We start from the raw sequence: 20,110 nt of genomic DNA, 5'->3' as shown, positions 1-20,110 counted from the left end.
CATATTGCAGAGCTCCCAGGCACTAGGACCCCTTAACAGATTGCCGTTTGGGAACAGGTCCTGATTCATGCCTGGGAATTTTTGGGAGAGTGGTAGCTGGCTAGTGACACAGCCCTGCTGGGAACCTAGCAATTTAACAGGGACAGTGTTGCATAAATAGCTTCAGTGGATTTTAAGCAGCTTGGTGTTAGCAAGTCTGAGCCACCAACCTATTCTCAAGTATCATTTGTTTCCAATAAAGCAACAGAAACCTCCAACTAAAAGTACAAAATTCCTGAAGCTGCTCTCAGGCAAACAAGAGACCTGAAGTCCATGTTATGTTCTTTCTCATGGGACTTTTGGTGTGTTACAATTTAGATGGTATTTAAATAAAAACAGGAATAATTGACAGAATAAAGAAAGCCTCCACTTGATTAGACAGGTTTCATCATGTACACTCTTCTAGCTCTCTGATTTTTCTTGTATTTGTGTTTTCATGCTAGGCCAGCCTTAGCAGGAGACCACAGTAATGCTGTACAGATGGCTGGGGAGCAGTATGGTGAAAGTCTCTTAGGTTGAAAACAGGATTTAACCCCACCCTCTGGTTTCTGCAAACCTGTTAGAGTTGCTAGGTTATTGTGGAAAAAGCTGGTATGAATGTCACATCTCTCCTGAGAGATCTCAAACATATGTATTGTAAGCAGAAGTAGACCTATGCAGGTAAAAATCCCAAATGAAGTGTATTTTAGGTCTTTAAAAGTGAGCATCTACTTCTGTCTGAGTTTAGGAAGTTCCTTGGTTAGGGGCATTGATCATCCCATAGTGACAGTATGAGAGGTACAATCCTACCTTCATGTCAGAATAGCCCTCTGGAGTTGCAGAGACATGTTTCTCCCACTGAGTGTGTAGGGGCCTCAGATCTTCTGGGTGCTTTCCTTGAGAGAAGGAGGTATTTAATGTAGGGACCACAATGGAGGAATTATGAACATCACTGGAAGTTACTGCATTGCATGATTTTTGAAGGAGTAAGTACTCAGTTTAAACATACCCAAGTTTAAATGCAAAACAACCAGAGCATTCCTTGAAAATGTAAGGAAGAGGTGCTGTTGCTCTGTGCTTACTAAAGTGTGCCAGGGATTGGTTTTCATTTTACTGTGTGCTGCAGAAGGATTCAAGGGGGAGTATGTGGGCCAGCTATGTTCCCCCGGGTGGTTGTTGAAGAGGATTATGTGGGGATGTACTTTGTGGAGACATTTTAAAGTAATTTACTGACAGTGTGCATCACATGTATGTTAGTTTTGTAGCCACAGTGCTGAATGACCCATTCTAAATTCCTGTAAAACTGTGGTTAGGAATTGTCAGGCACGTGTAACCCATTGCTCTCTTCGGGAGCTTTCACTGTTGACCTTAATGTGTATTATGTGTGTGCACTTCTCATATCCTTGTCCGTGTGGAATTACTGTAGCTTATCATCTTACCTCAGTTCTTTTGTTTCTGCAAAGGTTTGAATCCCATCAGTATTTTTCCTCTCAAATTCTCGATGCCAAAGTGAGGTGTCCCAAGTGAAAAATGTGGTGTCACCTTTGGTCTTTGTTCACCCATTGGAATAAATGAGTGCTCAAGTCAGGCCTCCAGGTCGTACTGGAAGCCCTGTCTGCTTGGCCTCTGTTAGTGCTGAAGCCTTGGCAGTGTTGCATCTCAATATTTCTGTTCTCTAGCTATGCCATATACTTTCTATTTTTTTGTGATTCTCAAGATTCAGTACCTTTTCTTTCATAGGTATTTAAATTAATTATGTATTTTTAAGTGGTTCATAAGAGCTCTGAAACAGAGACTGTGATATAAGTGCATCTTCACTGTGCTGTATAGTGACGTACTGAATTATCAACTGAGAGATGACCCAATGCCTGTTTCTTTATAGATCTAAAATACAAATATAGCACATTTTAATCTATTTGACAGTAATCCTGCCTGCCGCATTGGATTGGAACGTTGCACAGAAAATACAGAATAGCCTTCAGGATGAAATGCAAAGTTTGCCTTTTATGAGCTAATAAGAAGTATGCATGTTGTAAGACAGAGACTCATTTTTGGAAATAACAGAGGAGAAGAAAGTGTGTGTGGATGGCTTACATTCTTACTGTAAGCCAGCCACACGCACTGTGAATCATCAAAACATAGCATGCCTGTGAAATAGGCAAATAGACTGTATTCAGCAGGTGGGGTTTGCAGCAAGGGTGACAAGCTCTGAGCACCATGGTACAAGACACTGGCAGGACTTTGTGTGAGCTCCTATGCCTTTTTCTGATCTACCATGGTATACCAATGTACTGACACTACAACAGTGGAGTGTTTTGGCATAAATGATCATGGAAAACCTGTGTTACATATAGAGGAACCAAGAGTATTCGACTTGGTTTTTAGCTAGCCAGTTAAGGCTAAGAGAAGAAATGGTTATTTTCTAAAAACATATCACAGGAATAAACTTCAGAGGGAAAGGAGAGAAATTTTACATCAGAGAACATAAATCACTAGGCAGTGGTGAATTGAAACAGGCAAATATGCCTGTCAGGAAGGTGGTGCTAGTTAAAGTCACGCAGCACTATGGCACTAAAAGTGTGTTTTTCAGTATTCTGTACATGACAACCTCCAAAAGAGCACAAACTTTATTCAAGATTCTCATGTGGATCAGAGTTGTCTGAGTGACAAGGAGCAAAAAGTCAACAGGATTTTTCTAATAATTTAGGTTGCAACACAGTAGTAATCAGTACCACTTTAATTGGCTTTTCTACAGATTCTTTGACAGTGGTGCATTTCCACACTGCTGTTGACCTTAGGAATTTTGCTTCAGTATTGTGCATTTTAAGCAAGTTTGTATGAGCCCTTTATTCACTAGCAAACACTAAATAGCTGCATTAAAAAGCTTCTTTTGCTAATAGTTAAATGTACAGCAAGAGGACTGTGGTTTCCAGAACAAAGTAATTTGGGGCAATTCCTAGCTCTCAGTGTAAATTTTTGATTGAACCATTCTAAACTGTTGAACCATTTGTACTAAAGCATTTTGATCACGCGTTTCAGGCAATCAAATAAATGCTTATTTGATACTAAGTAATGTTAAAGGAAACAAAAGGATAAAGAGAAGTGCTGCGTGGAAAGAGGAAGAAAAGCTATAGATGCACTCCAAGTGAAACACTGTCATTCCCCACACTTGATGCTGAAGGAGTATTCATTTTGCTGAATATTAAGATGTAAACTTTCTGTTATACTGTTCGTTTAAGTAGGAAAGGAAATCACTGACATTTAAAACAAGCATCATGACTCTAAAGCATTGCTGAGTAAAAGCTAATCTGCTCAACTGGATTACATTAAATGACACAAAGAAACATTAGAGTCACTTTCTGGGCTCTACAACTGAAAGCAGCAGCTCTTTAGTCAGGAGAAGTGTAAAAGCCTCAGCCTAAAACAGCCTCAGAGAGCAGTAGGATAGATGTGTAAGGCATTATAAAAATGTTGAATTTAGGGAGAAGTTACCGTGGGGAAATCAGATGAGGACAGATGAATTAACTGCATTCTCACATCTAGAGTTGAAGCCGTTTTCAAGATTAGCCTCGTAGGGGAGTAGAAGCACAAGGCCAAAATCTCATCTGTATTTAACAGTTGTGCTAATCCTGAACTGTGCAGAATCTTTTATCTACAGCCAGATTTCCTGTGGGAAGAGCTGTACAATGTCATGCTGCCAAGGTTTCTGTGCCACCTAATCCTACCAGAGTCATTCCCAGTGCAGGGAGGAGGAAGAGTTATACCTTCACTGACAGAATAGAAGGTCAGCCTTGTATTTATCCACAGAAGTCCTAAAAACTGGGGACGATGCCACAAAAACTGACTTGTTTTCTGTGTCTGCCTGCATCATTTTGCACTGCTGATTAAAGTGCCCTGCAGAGCTTTTTTGTAGGGAAGAAAGAATGAAAATGAACACAGTAATCTCCGTTTCCAAATTGCTGGACCGGAACCCACTGCATTTAAGTTGTGGAAAGAGATGATAGCATTGAGAGGCGAGAATTCTGTTGTGGTTATTTTTGCTGTGGTCTTGCTCTCCTACAGCAGAGCCTGCAGGAGAAAATGTGCCTGTGCCATGGGTGCTTCAGTGATAATGCTGGCTTCTGCAGTTGCATCTGAAGCACAGACATATGCTGTTTCCCACCAATTTTCCCATGAAAACAAAGCGTCTGGCAGGAGAAAATGGACAAATGAGACTGTATCTTAAACAACTGTAGTGGATCTGTTTGAGCTAGTCTCTCCATGCTCTACGGTGAATCCCTTCACTGAATAGATTAAAAACTTCATATCCACTGTGAGTGCATTAATGAGCAGTAAACAGTTTTCAAGCTTTGAATCAAAAAACCTGTTGAAATTGGCTTGTGTATTCAGTCAGCTGCCTCAGCAAATATTTTTCTTCCTGTGCTGTACACAAACCAGCAGATTGCAAAGCATCCTTGAATAAAGGGAGAAAATAAGCATTCTCCCTCCACTTATAAACTGCTCATTTTAATACATCTATTTTCTTAATTCTCCAGCTCAATTCAGTAGTGAATTTCCAGTGCATAGCTTTGTAGAAGATGTAGGATATATTTAGTGTTAACAGTGTTATTAATCCATTAGCTGATCTCCTGCTCTAAATCCTACTTCTTAATTTCTGTATAAAATCCTGGATCCTTGATCAGTTTGCATGTGCATATTAATTCAAATTCATAAATAAAAGCTGTGCAACTGGCCACAGTCATGCCTATGAACATTGGTGTATTTGCACACTGTCCATACCTCATGGACACTCTCCAGGGCATAATGACAGTGTTGCAGCAGTCTATTGTTTACTAGAAAACATTGAACTAGAATATCACTTACTTGTAATCTTTATAATCATTTTCCCTTAATAGAATTACTTTTTTAATTTGTAAACCCCTGAAGATATTTCAGCGTACATGCAGATCTTATTGTTATGATTTGAAATCCATAAGCTCGATGTTTTCCCTACCTTCTGCAAACTGCATTTTCTACAAATTTGTGGAGAACAGAATGAAAACCACTGCACTAGGAGGCAGCATACATATAATATACATAAATTGGGAGTTGAATACAACAGACTGAGAAATAGTGTATCTTTATCATTTATGTATGGATTTAGATCTGAGGGAATGTTCCCATTCCTTAAGGACATCACATCATTTCTCAAGGTATTTTTTTCATTGCTCTTCTAATTTAACTTTATGTAGCTATTGATCTTCTTCATGGATATTGAAGAAGAAATCTCTTGCTTGAAAGTAGCCCTGGATTTCTTTGAAAGTAGGTGTTACTCAGGGATATTCTTGCGTGAAGACTGTTGCTTTTTTGTGTTTCTCAATTTCTTTTAATTCCAGTAGAGTATTGTATCATACCCAGATACCCTGAAGACTGCAGAATGAAAAGAGCATGTTATAATATTTATCTAAAAACAGATGCTTGAATCTCAAAATTACTTTGTGGAAATGACATAACATATGCATCCCATTTAGACTTAAAGAACTACAATTGCCTCTGTTAGGTGAGAATTTGCCTTCCTGATTTCTTGAGAATCTAAGTAAACTGATCATTCAGATCTTGCTAGATCTGTTTTCTACATGATTTGTTAAGACAGGGTAACAGCATGGCGTCATATTCTGTAATAAGAAAAAGACCTAGTCTGTTTTTTCTTTGTTCCCTGCCTCACATGGCAGGATGGAACCAGGTAGAATCTGGTTTGGGTGCTGTCAGCAACTTTGCTGGAGCTGGAGGTGTGTTGCACTGAATCTTTGCATTCCAGTCATAAGCAATTTTCAAGCAACAGTGAGCTGTCTTTGAGTATCAGGAAGTTAGGCATACACTTTGCAGAAGTGATACTTCTGGTTCTGATAACATGGGCTGTGTGATCTTGCAGGTTGTTGCATATTGGTTTGCATGTGTTCAGACTCCTGGAATTTTCTTTTGTATCTTCCTCATTGATCTGTATGTACTTCAGTACTATTGTGCATCAGCATTTTCTTTCTCTGTGACAGATTGAAAAGAAAGGAACAGTCAGCCCTGACATGGCTTTCCATTTTGAATATTTCCTTCAGATCCCCTCTAACTTTGTTCTTTTTTAGACTAAATTATTTTAGACAGTTTTGCTGTCTTTAATTTCTTTTAAACTGTGACAAGACTTTACTCCTTTTTCCATGGTTTCCTGTTGTTCTGTAAATTGGCCTTGGCAACCTGAAAAGTGGTGAGTTAAATGGTGTAATATTGGCTTATAAAAGCACTTTGCTTGCTATACCAAGATACTTTTATCTTGTACTTATGAACTTATCATTTTTCTGTGTTCTTTTTAAAAAGAAATTAAGCAAAGTACATAAAGCTGATTAAGAAGCTTTGAAATGGTATTTGGATTGTTCCAAGTATCATAAATGTAAATTCATTGAAAGTCTGTTTTCTGGCTTGGTACCAAAATGTATTGCCATAGTTTCAGCAAAATTTGTTGAAATAGAAAACAATGTTAATAGAGAACACAGTTGATCAGACACTGAGAATCTTATTTTATGATCTAATGGCAGATTTTAGCCTGCAGTAATAGATAAGATTTCTTAGTTCTTATGATTTGCTACTAAGCATAGGATTTCAAGGTCATATTATTTGATTTGGACTAACTTTGGATCACAGTTGTGCTTGTTTGCAATCTGGTCACATTCTGTTAATCTGACTTTACACTCGGGTAAATCAAAGAGGTGACCAAGAATGTATGTATTAAGAAGTCTTAGAATAACTTATGTTCCACTGCTGATACTTTTTTAAAAACAAACAAACCAAAAAAGAGGCTTTCTAAGATGGTATAACCATATTTGCTTACAGTTTGGTTCTGAGAAACTGGCAGTCTGACTGAAATGAAGAATTCTAGAATAATCTGCTAATTCTTGCTGCCATATAAGGTGATCATTTTGCCTACTATATGTGATATCTAACCTTTCATTACAATTGCTGTGTCCTTGTGCTTGTTACAAATTTCTACTTACTAAATTGCAGTGACATCAAAGAAAAAATACTCAGATAAAGAAATCTTTAAATTAGTTAAGTAAAAAAAAATCAGCAGCAGAAGTCTTTCATCTTGACCTAATTTACTTGAAATTCTATGCCTGATGTGAAGATTAATAACAGGTGGCCTTTTAGGGAGCACTCAGCTTGAGTGTAATGTTCTAGTTGTTCTTTTATTATCCCAAACATCTATAACTAAAGGATTTTTTCACCGTGCCCTTTGTTCACAATATGGGACTGTAATTGAGTTCATATTTCTCGCCCAACCTTTCAGCTGTAATTAATATTTTATTATATCAGATTTTATCACTAAATAGCCTAGCAGCAGGGTATTGAGCCACACACACACTCCCACACGCATACACACACAAAAGCCATAGTGACTTATTGATGCCAAGCAAGTTCCATGTAATGAGTTATGGTTGAGAGAATACAAAATAAATTTGTGGTACCCAGCTAATATTCCAAAGCAATTTAGAACTGATCTTATCTTGATCAAGGCAGGACAAAGAGAAATTAGAGTTATAGGACTGAAACATTCAGTATTGTGTTGCTGTATCAGACATGTGGCATCTAACAAAATGGTCTGTGCAAGACCAGCTATGAACTGTTTTCATTATTGTATTTTATGAGCAAGACCAGTTTAGGTCATACGCTCTTTGTTCTGCTAAGCACAAACACCTCCACAGCATGACAAATGTAAAAATCTGAACATCTAAGTTGATTTGCTATTTGTCGTTTAAACTGGAATAAACCAGAATAATTTCTTTGCACTACACTGCATACCAAGGGGATGGTGGGCGTTACTCTAAGCTATTTTGATGGAAATAAGATGTTTTAATACAAATTTTGAAATATGGAGAAAGTCTTATATAAATATCTGTAAACAAGATTGGAGAGAAACATTTCATAAACCTAGATAACTTTGATGATCAGTGGTTTTCATTTTAAGAACTTCCTGCATAACTTGTGGCTAACTGGCATCTCTGTTCTCAGCAGGATTTTACACAGAAGTCTCCCTCTCCCTCTGCCTTTTTTCCTCTGCATCCCTCTTTCTCCCCACCTCCCTCTCACCCTCTTCCTTCTTCTCTCACTGCTTTGAATAGGTGATTACTGGAAGAAAGTACTCCAATTAAGAACAGATCACTAGCAGAATAATATAGAACAACCTCTGCACTTGAAATGGTTTGTTCATTTTTTGTTAACATCAGAAATAGCCTCTTGAAATCTATACCTGGAACTTTCTTTTTAAATTATTTTTGGTTGTATGCAACTAAGTTCTTAGAGAATGAGTAGGCCTTTCTTCCCCAAGGGAGAGCTCTGTTGCAAAGATGAAGAGGAGCTAAGCCTCCTCCCATGGTCAGGAGAGGAACTGCAGTGTGTTTCTGGCTACAGAAAAGTGTAACCTTGCTGTGGTGGGAAGGGTGGCTTAGAGATCAAGCCCTGAGGATTGATTCAGATGAGAGCACAGTTTTATTTCTGGTGAGGATGGGGACAGTCTGTTTAGCTTTCTGCAAGTCAATATATCATGCTTTCTCTGTTTCTATAGCTCAAGTTAAAACAGATGGAAATATTCTAAAGAAAAAGAGGAAAATATACCTATATATGATTGTAAACAACTTGGCAGTGGTGAGGAGTGGCGTAATAAGCAGCTGCATGAATACCTCACTCTCTGAAAATTATATATTTTTCATTCAGCTTTTCCACGTTGACCACCAGAAGATCTCAGAACAGTGGCTTTGTGGACTATTTTGTGGGATTAGTGACCTCACAATCTCTCTGTGGTTTGCATTCATTTTAAAAGCAAGTTGTGAGAAGACCATAAAGTAGGAGGCATCCCTGTTTCATACTGCTTGGTAATGAAGTCAGTCTCAAAGCCCTGGAGGGTCTGAAGCTTTAGGTTAGTTCAGTTTAGACCAGCATAATTTAAGTTAGTGACATTGCTGCTTGGGTTTAAATTAAGAGCATAAAGCCTTGTGGAGTGAGATCAATAGTATCTGGTTCCTAGAGGGACTGAGTCATTACTCAGTAGGAATAAAACTTTTCACTGGTAAAGTGAAGAAAGAGGAGTACTCCTTGTCTTCTGTGTGCTATATTACACATCCAAGATCAGAATTAAACTTTCTGACTCATAAATAAGTTAAAGTTTGCACCTGATTTTTTTTCTGGGTTTCCTAAGAAAACAAGTCTTAAGTATCATTCTGTTCATCTGCCTATACATTACTTCCTTCCCTCATTAATATAGGACCACTTGGAAATTTTCAAGCAATAATTTGAATGCTGCATAAATAGTACATTTCACACACTTTGGAATCTCTGTAAAAGACCCAGACTAGCATCTAGAGGGCTAGGCTGTGTAGGGTATGAGTTCATTTCATGTGGTCCACCAGCAGAGAGTTACAACTCACATACCAGCAAGCCAGTCTGTAGCCCAGAAGCAGCCACAGCATGTGTCACCTCTTTTCCAGCCAGTGTTTGGGAGATACTAAAAGGAGCTGAGCATATTGAGGGTGGGAGCTGGGTATCACAGATGACATGTGGAATAGGAATGGGACTACAGCATTCTGGATTTCTTGCAGTAAAACTTGTAGTGTCTTAGTCTATTTATAAGGCTTTGAAGCATCTTCTGTTTCAAATGGCCTTTAGAAAAACTGAGTACCTGGTCAACGTAAATGGAATGTTCTCGTCCCTTAAACACGAAAGAGCTGTCAGCAGAGATGTTTAATTGTTGCCAAAAAGTTAATGGTGACATACCTATCAAAAAGATTATGTTTACCAGAATTATTTATGGAAGAAGCCAAGTATTAGTTGGTAGAATAATTTTTAAAAATGCTCAGTAAATCATAGTGAGTGTAAAGAGATCTTGTAAGCAGTCATTCTTGGATAAAAATTCCCCCGCAGTCTTATGAAAGTGCATAATATGATTTCTCAACTCTATTATAAAATAAAATAATTTTATAAATTATGCACAATTTATTTGTAAAAGGTATTTGATTTCATAATACAGCTATGAAATCAAACACCTTTTACAAACATACTGTGTGTAATTTATAAAAAAGTAGCTAGGTGAAATTTGTTAAAAATACCTTGTTTAAAGTCTATCTATATTAGATAGACTTCATTTCTATTTTGTCTTCCCTACTACTACTTTTAATTTCACTTCTTATTTACCAAACAGGATGATACATGTCAAGCGGTTTTCAGTACATTATCTGTTATTTTCTTCTCTACATTCCTACCTTGTGTAAACTTTCGTCCTTGAATATTTCAATCTTCTCCTAGTTCTGTCTCTTTCTTTTTCTTTCTCTTTTCATATGCACAATTTCTTGTCTGCAAAATTCCTTATTTTTCTGTCAAAAAAAAGCCAAACTAAACCAAACAAAAAAACTCACAACCCCCCCAAACAAACAAAAATCTCCCAAAACACCCAAGGGGAACCCCTCCCCCCACCAAAATACATTGCCAGGTCTCTGGTGCCCCTCCTCATTTGTCACTTGCAGCCTGTATTTAGCAGATCTCATTGATACTGTATGGGGCATATTGGGGGAGCTCTGTAGTCAGAGATGTCCTTTTCTTGTCCAGCAATTTAATAGCTGAAAGAAATAAAGAATATAGAGCCAAATGCTCTCTACTATCATATTGTTTAAACCTGTCAAAAACTACTTTGAACTCCTTATGAAACAGTACTATTTTAAATAGGCTTAATTTTATTTAAATTTTGTACTGACTTTGTATTGTGCAGGTCTACAGACTATTTGCAAAATTTTTATGTTTTTTTGACATTTTTGAGTTTGAAGAAAAACCAGACAAATACTTAAATATATAGTAAGTATGGAGAGTACAAGCCACAGTGAAGTTACAAGTGTTTCAGGAAAAGTATGTTTCTAATCATAGGGAGTTTTCATGGCCTGCAATATTTTATAACATTTATTTTTTTTCAGCAGAAGAAACGGTAATTAAAAACTTCCCCTACAAAATAACAAAGAGATGTAGCTGGTTACCTTGTAGAAAAAAAAAAAAGAAAGGTAGAATTATGTGGTTATTTCTAAGTATGCAGAATTGGTAATATATTGTGTCTCATCAGATGAATCAGATCGGTATAGAACAGTACTCGGCCCCTGGGGGAGTTGGGGTGGGGAAGCTCTATTTGATGATTAAGGAATTTCAGGTGTAGCAATGTACATAACAGTTGTGAAAACATGGTTGCATTCTGTCGTCTTTGTTGTCCTGTTTGTGGTAATTATGATGGTCACTCTTGTAGGCCAGTGCAGTAATAACACTCACAATTCCTAGGGGAGCACCAGTATTTAAATAATTACAAGTAATCAACCATGGGGTGGTACAACCAGGGAGAAATAACTATTATTTCATTAATATTTATTAAGGATTAGGGGTGTTGGGAGGGTTGAGAGAACAGTTTTGATTCCCTTGCTAGTTCACAAATCTCAGTTAACAACAGAGCGGTCTCTTGTGTCACAATTATTGTTGGCGTTATGTCTAACCACCACTTATATACGTGTTGGGCAAATGGTTCTTATAAATTTTAATATGCTGTTTCAATAGTAAACTAATACTTCTTTTGAATAAGTGTAGGTTAGCATATGTATTGAATTTATTGATTTTTTGCAAAGGATGGATGGGACAAAGTTAAAATTGCAGTCCATCAGCAGTCTATATGTTGTAAAACCGAGTACAGATTATCTACTGCTGCAATCTTATTGTCCTGCTAAATAACAAAGTATTGCAAACTGAAATGCTTGTAATATTTCTCACTCTCTCTCTCTTTCTCTACTAACAAAACAAGACTACATTTTGGATTGTCATTTGAGATAACTGAATCTAAAGGCAGAAACATTTCAGAAAGGTTTCGTGAATGGTGTTATGAATCTCTGCAATTACAAAGCTTAAGATCTGCTGGACACTCTCTGCCCTGACAAGTGTGCTTAGATTCTCTGAAACAATGAATCTCTGTACTAGGAAATAAGACAAAGAGTTTAACATCCATTGTCATCAGGACTAGGCAGCACCCATCTGGCCAGCATGCATAGTTGTCTACTTTTCCTTGCAGAGTTTCTTCATGCAGTTTTTTGGGCCAAAGCTGTGATTGTCCTTAAATTCTAGTGAGTCCAGATTTTCAAAAGAGAAATGTATTATTTCTTCTGTGTCTGGAAAAAAGAATTTGAATGTATTATGAAATTATAGTGGTCATTAAATTACCATTTTTAGAGCCTGTCTCTTCTGCAGTTAAGATATTATGTAGCAAATGTTTCCCTTCTCCATGGAATTGAACCTGTTGTCATATCCTCCCCTGGTGACTGTCCTTGGAGGAAAGAACAAGCAAAATATCTTTAACTTCCAGTGACATAATGCTTTCCATTTGAAAAATTGTCAGGATTTCCTGTATAAAACCATAGGAATGCTAAGGAGAGGTTTGCTTGGATGTATTTTTCCCAGAAAATCTCCTTTGTAAATGCTGGCTTTCAAGTCTTTGAGACCATCCATACAAAAGAGTTGGGCAGTCACAAAGCAGCTTAGGAGTTTTACATTAAAAACTGGATACTGTTCCCCAGTGGACTTGGGTCTGTGAAGATAAAGCTTATTACGACACCTGAGAGTTTACATTTGGCACTATCTCTAGGGACTGAACCTGAGCTGTCTTATCTCCTCCTTTACAGCCGTTTAGGTATTTCTGCTGTGATTGATCTGAGAAATAGGGCTCCTTGCATGACAATGGAAATGTTGTATAATATTAGTCTCCCTTGTGTTCATGCCAGGTCTGATGCCAGAAGATTTCTTGAATTTTATTTTTCCCCATGGGCTGAAAATTTCATGTGCCAGTAATAGTATTTCCTGAGAATGAAGACAGGCCCTGCCTTGGAGAATCTAACCAGATTTATCTCTTGACCTGCAAAGCTAGTAAATAAAGCCAGGTGTGAAAGTAGAATCATTCCATTCAAGTTTGAACAAGCTGCTAGCACAAAGTATTTTATTTACTTAGCACCTTTCCTACATTTGCAAGGCAACAACTGTTCCATGGAGTTAGAAACCTGCCAAAGATTGTGAAGCTTTTGTTTACATGGAACTTCCTAGCTTCAAGATGCTAACAAAAAGTTAGAGGGATTTAAGGCTCCTTCACTCTGAAAAGCTATAAGGATTTAAGAGTCCTTTCACTCATCCATAGAAATAGGCAATACACCTCTAATACTGGTACTTCAAGTGCTTGAATGGGAACCATTGCAAGAATTTTTATGATTATGTGTTGTGCAAATATTATTTGCAGCTTTGCCTAAAAATCACTTTTTCCCCCCGTATAAATCACATACAAACGTATGATTTTAAAAATACTTCTTGGCATTGTTGTTGCCATTGATACAGCTACATAAATTTAGAGGTTTTATTTAGTCTGCTTGTTTTTCTTTAAGTTCTATATTTTTGTATCTGAACATTACGTTCCAACAAGTGATTTTTTTAAGCTTCTTCACCTTTGTTTAGAAACTATATTGGGCAATGTATTTTATATAAAGCCCAGAAAATCTCTTATCTCTCAGATAAAATGTCCCTGAAATAGGGGCAGCTACCTTAAAAAGTCTTCTCCATCATTAGTAGGTATACTCATTCGTCCTGTTGCTAATCAAAAACTCACTGGTCTTAGCTCTAGTCCACAGTTGAACCGTGTGTGCTTCCCCTTTGATAAAATACGCAAAGTGGTCACAGGGACAGTGGTCAGCAGGACAGAACAGCTGTTCAGCTAATTCTCTGGTGTTGAATCTGTTCTGGAAATAACTGCACGCAGAATATATTTTATTCACTGTTTATTAGGTGTTGCTAGAACTCCCATTGTTGCCAGCTCCCACTGGCAAAGCCTGTGTAGCTGTGTAGATGGATGTAGCTGAGACACCTGATAAATCAGGGGTTGTTTATCCCCTTTGTTTAATCCACCAATAATAAATATACAGGCTCTTGCACAGTAGGAGGAGAGTTAGTGGCAATTTCTTGTAGCCTTTTTGTATTTGCCTGCTAACCATAAATTATTAATTCTTGTCCTTTAAAGAGTAATTTCCCTGCTCCATTTCAAGGTACATTACATATCTATAATTACATATAATTTCTAGAACTGCAAAATTTGAAGTTACAGGATGAATTACAAGAATCTACTGCAATAGGAGGGCATTGAGAAATAGATATGTATCTCCAATGTTAATCCATTTAAATATGATATCCCCATGTCAGAGACAACTGATGACAGAGATGAAGTTATGTTGCATATTACATAGAAAAACTGTCCAAAGGCTGTGTTTTTTTCAAGAAGCATTAGGTAGTAAGCTTGCATAACATGTGACAAGCAAAGATATATGAAGTTTTAGATGCAAAACACAATCAAAACAACTGATATATTTTAAAAGTCTCAATGGCAGTACAATAGAAGAATTTTCAGGGTCTACAGAAGTTCTGCTGAAGTTGTGGGGAGCCTATAAGCTGTGGGGACTCTTATGGTTTGAGCAGTCAGGTTCTTCATGGACTTGGAACTGAGATAATGGGGTGAGGTTTGGGTTTCTTTGTTTTGCCCTCTATTGGAATGGGTTGTTTAGTAGAAGAATGTAGTAAAGTGATTCTAGAATGCAGATAAATAGGGCTGTGGGAATGAGCAACTGAAATAATGGTAAATATGTAGATTAAGGGATATTCTATTGTTTGATTTTGTAAGCATTAAAATGAAGCAAGCATGGAAGTCATAATCCAGAAATAGATCTATAAAAAGTACTAGTTTTGTTTATTTCTTATAAAGCATGAACTTATAACAGTGAGCAGAAAATTCCACATTAGGCTCAAGAGTGTCACCATAACAGTCTGCACAGGTAGCCCAGCAGTTTACACAGCTGATCAGGGCACTCTTTGCAGACTTTGTACATTCCCTAGGGGAAAAAAAATTCAAGGATAAGAAGAATTTGAAGATGTTTTTAAAAAGTTGAAGCAGACCAGATGGAATAAGAAAGTTTCTTGTTCTCATTTTACAACTGAATTTCTGAGGCCCATAATAGTTGATTGACTTGTCTAGAATCACACACAGCAGTTGTATTAAGACTAGTAAAGAAATTCAGGTAGTCTTTGTCTATTATCAGTTCTTTAGTACATCTCCCTTCTGTGAAATTAATTCCAAAAATTTTCTTTAATGCTTCATTTATGTAAAGGATCAAGACTGTATTGGAGAGACAAAATAGAGTTGACAGTTTGAAAATGAAGTAATCAACCTTGTTTCCCCTTTGTTTGTACTTTGGAATTAGGTGTAATTATAGATTAATAAGTTTCAATAAATGCCTAGAATGTACCTGTTGAGGACACCTGTATGAAGAATTCTGAAGTCCACGTTTGCATCCAATAGGTCCTTCTTGGAAAGTTATTTTGTAACTTTGAATGTGACTTTGATTAATTAAAATTTGATTTACAGCATTGCAGTCATGTGAAATAATGTCCTGACTCAGGAGGTTACCAAAACCCATCATTTCATGTAGTTACGACTAGATACATACTTGTCTTCTTTGAAATTGTCATTTGTATAAGTATTCTGAGCATCTTTTATTACCATACTAATATGTTTTCTTTTCTACTTTCATGTCTCTTTTTCAACTCTGAAAAAAATCAGTGTATTTATCAGTCAGTAACAGACCATTCCAATTTAAGCAATCCAAACTCAATAAATATCTAAGAGACCTGCTCTGTCTAATTTCTAACAAAAATTGAAGTATTGTGTTCAGAGCTGTATCTCTGCATAATCATTTAATTTTAGAGCTGGTTTGGAATTGTTAGAATTAAAAAAAAAAAAAAAAAGCAGTGTAAAAATAATATCTCTTTTTTTTTCTTTCTCTGTACACCTTTTTTAATCCTAAATCCCCAATCATTCGATGCGGATTTTGAAGCATTTGAATCCTAGGTTAAAAATAACTCCCATGTGTTCCTTTCTCAATGCAGCAGCGAACTTCGATCTATATAAAAATAAGTTTTGTATTTAATTTTCAAGGCATTGAAATTCTATAGTAGAACTGTGTAATGTGAATTATGCTTAAATTACATTTCTTTCATTCAGAAACATCAGTCTAAATGCTGCCGATAACCAATATGCTTTTGGCACCTTTCACTGTAGTGTAGAACTTACTTTCTGGATTACAGATAGGAAGACTTTATTCTCTGAAATGTAGAGGTGTGGAAAAGGAATAATTCAGCTTCAAACAAGCTGGAAATCTGACTAATACAGAAGAGGAATAATAGAGTTGTAGCACAGTGCTAGCTCAATTCACTGAGCTTGATCCCTTCTCAGAGTAGGCAGTCCAGCTGTTCTATATTAAAGAAAGCAATATTAATTGTAAGAACTGGAGAAAGCTTTTGGATTATAACTGTAATTGGAGTAATTTTGTAAAATTCATTAGCAGGATGATCTCATTTGTACAAATGGGAAAAGTATCACTGGTAAAATTCTGTCAGGTTTCCATTGACCCAGGTGCTCATAATGTGTTAATTTACATCAGAGAAACAGCAGTGTGTGGAAATTGGCCAGCAGATAGGATTTAGTTATTTTTCATTAGCACTTGGACTTTGATGAAGGGGAACAGAAAAGAGTTGTTTGACCTTTCAGTGCCTAAATTATTAAAGAGCAAATAGATTTGAGGTCTAGATGCTTGCAAATCTAATTTGTCTTGTGGAGTAAGGATTAAAAGACATTTTGAGTTTGAAATTGCTCCAGTCAACTTATTTCTTTCTTTAAAGTATCTTAAAATGAGTAGATGGCAGGCATCTAATAGGTATACAGGGAATAGTGCATGTAGTGTAACTAAATAGGGATTTACCACAGGAAAAGGAGCGTTTTAATGACAGATTTGTTTCTAAAATGTCTACTGTCTTTAGCTTTAATCACTGAGTGAAAAATAAGGAGAATCCTCATTTCAGCCAGTACTGAATTATCATATTATCGCATCTGGTGTGAAGTCCCTCTTATATTAAGGCCTGCTGCAAGAAAGAAGTAACTTATTTTTACTGTCCATCATCTTTTAGTGAAATGGAGGGATTCTTACATTTGCTGCAGTATTAGGCAAGTGTGTCCAGCTTCACTACCTTGCAAGAATAAATGTTTACATCACCTTCTGCATTTTTTTTCCCTATACTCCATTTAAATTCACAAGTGGTATTTATTGTAGATTCGCTGCAAATTAATAGTTAGAGGAGGAGGCATCGTGCTGTCTTCAAAGTACCTTGGAATCTCGGTTCTAAGCAACTCTATTTTGTTCTAGAAAATTAATTGTGAAAACCATGTCAAAAATTGATTTGTAAGAAAAACCCAAGATTTTAATGTAGATATTCCATGGCTAGTTTTTTACAAATCACTTCCCACAGGATCAAAGAAAGATTGCTGTGGATTGACCTTCATTTACTACACAGCATGGAATTAATCAACTAATGTGAAAATATTTCTGTTTGTTATGAAGACTTTGTTGCACAGAGCTGCAAAATGTACAGACAGAGCCCTTCAAATGAACCCTCAAGACATTTCTATGTCCCTGGCTGTAGTAAATTTATGCATTGTTAGATTTCTGTGCGAAGTTCAGCATTAAATTAAAACATTTAAATTCGGGTGTCCACTTCTAAATGTCTACATGTGAGTATTTAGTTATTGTAATCAGTGGAGTCTGAGAAGCAATTAGGTTGACCCAAAAGTAGACGCCTTCTTTTTGCTCGGTTCTCTGAGAGCTGTAGATGTGTAGACATCTTCATGAAGGCAGATAGGTTTAAGTGTGTTAACGTTGAACTAAAGCTCCACCATGCTGAAAGTCTAAATCAGGCAGAAGAAGAGCATTCTCAGTGTTAACTTCCTGGGCATTTTTTGTTAGCATAGGAGTCCAGCATCTCCTACTGGAGATGCTAGGTCTTAAAAACTAAGTCATCAGGGTCTGGCACATGATCAGCAAGTTTGGTAAAAACCCCCTAAGATGGTCAAGAAAATTGGTGTTTTCTGCCCCTTGGTGATATTTGACTATGGAGACTCAGAAGATGTTAAGTGGTGATTTCATAAAATCATAGAATGGGTTGGGTTGGAAGGGACTTTTAAAGATCATCTAGTCCAACCCCATTATGTGGTCAAGGGAAACCTTTCCTAGACCAGGTTTCTTACAGCACCATCCCTCCTGTCATTGAACAGTTCATCCCTTTATTTCTAAACCAGATTTGCCTTTGGAAGGGAAGTAGCCTTAGCTGTGCAGGGATATGACTAAGCCAATAAATAAACCCTGTTGGGTCCAGATTGAGGTAGTCCTGTAGAAGCTCAGCCCACGTGTCCCTGTACTTTGTGCAGAATCTTCTGTAAATATAATTTTCTACCTACAGATGATGGAAGAGTACCATGTCAGAAGATTCTGTGGATATTTCATCTTTAAGAAACTTCTGGTGCAGAGATTGCTGTTTTTTTATGAACTCTCAACTTGAAAGATCATAAATTGTTAGTGGATGTAGATGATATGCAAAAATGTGGACACGTTGCCACTTTGACATCAATTATCTAGACTGACTTGTTTACTGGGATTCAAGATTCCAGGAGACAAATACTGATTAAGAACCACTGGTCCCCAGTGAAGCAATAAACTTGTAAGCCAGTCCTCTTTAGAGGCATGGACTTCCCACATCACGAATTTAAAAGCACTGACTCAGTCTTTTACAGCAACTGCAAGGGTATAATGATTACACTGTTTGCATATACAGCAGAAATTGCAATTTCTTTGTTCCTGTTTGAATGTCCATAGCACCTTTACAGTGCAGAGGGATGGACTGTTCTCTGTAGGTCCCAGTACAGCAGAGACTGCAAGTGCAAGCTGACCTGCTTTGCAGAATGCAGAAACTGAAAAATATGGTTATCTATAAGATGTGAAAAAGTGCTTTGCTAGGTGATAATTTCCATCAAAAAGAGTTTTATACTTCCTCAGCAATAGTCAATATGCCACTGAAATTTTACTTTGTGCTTTTATAAATAGTTACTGTGTCAACAGTTAAGCATGAATCTATTCCACAAATTTATACACCTGAATATTAAAATTACATTTTCTTCCTGCATTCTTTGCTTTTAGCAGTTCGTTTTTTCCAGTAAATATTGGTATACTATTATGGTTTTAGGATTGGTTTTAGATTGGTTTTAGTTTGACTGGTCAAGTTTTAAAATAACCACCGTTTCTTTTCTTCTTTTCTTCTTAAAATTTTTCTTCTTAAAATAACCACCGTTCTTTCCTTTCTACACTTTCAGTGTCTATCAAATCGTTGTTGAGGAGGAGCGCCCACGGAGGACCAAAAAGACAACTGAAATCCTGAAGTGTTACCCAGTGCCCATTCATTTCCAGAATGCCTCACTCTTGAATTCCCAGTACTACTTTGCTGCAGAGATTCCAGCCAATGGTTTACTAGCTGCTCAGCCTTTTACTATTGGTGATAACAAAACCTACAGTGGTTTTTGGAATACTCCTCTTCTTCCTCATAAGAGCTACAGCATCTATTTTCAAGCTGCTAGCAGAGCCAATGGGGTAAGTCTTGCAACAGGCATGATTTTATACAGTGTTTGTGTGTAAATAAATGATTGCCATCAACTAGCAGGATGCCCAATTTAGTTGCTAATGAGAAAATGAAGTAACCGTGGAATTTAACACACTGAGTTTAAAAAATAGCAGTTTTCATAACACAATATTGCTTAATGATTAAAGGTTACAGGAAAGAGGAGAGGAAAACCACACATTTTGTCAGTAGTGAAAAGGCAAAGTAGTATGTTGAGATTCTGTCTTATTTGCTAAAAGCTGTCCAATGACTGTGTTTGACTGGCTTTTTTTCTTCCTTTTTGTTTTTTTTTTTTTGGTTTGAACAAGAAAATGTTGTGATTTCTTTTGTCACGTTTAAGCCAAACATGATTGTGGATTTTAGCACATCTGTCTTGGTGTGTCCAGTCTTGTTACCTTAACTTGTAACATCTTGATCTCCCTTTCTTATTTGGTTGCCCTGATTGAATTAGAAATCACTTTTTTTTTTTTTTTTT

General features: G+C 36.9%; 1 protein-coding gene across 9 annotated transcripts in view; it reads left to right on the top strand.

Moving 5' to 3' along the window:
* The window catches only part of PTPRM (protein tyrosine phosphatase receptor type M), a 437,540-nt gene that overhangs the window by 246,072 nt on the left and 171,358 nt on the right, over positions 1-20,110 (top strand). For all 9 annotated transcript variants that reach the window (XM_083866169.1, XM_083866171.1, XM_083866170.1 and 6 more), the window contains exon 12: positions 19,334-19,607. In XM_083866169.1, the coding sequence (XP_083722295.1) occupies positions 19,334-19,607 (274 nt within the window). The remainder of the gene's footprint in view (positions 1-19,333; positions 19,608-20,110) is intronic.

Source organism: Zosterops lateralis, assembly GCF_965231275.1.
Source record: "Zosterops lateralis genome assembly, chromosome: 1".
NCBI lineage: Eukaryota > Metazoa > Chordata > Aves > Passeriformes > Zosteropidae > Zosterops > Zosterops lateralis.
The sequence above is the reverse complement of the archived record's forward strand: the minus strand, read 5'-3'. Positions and strand labels throughout refer to the sequence as shown.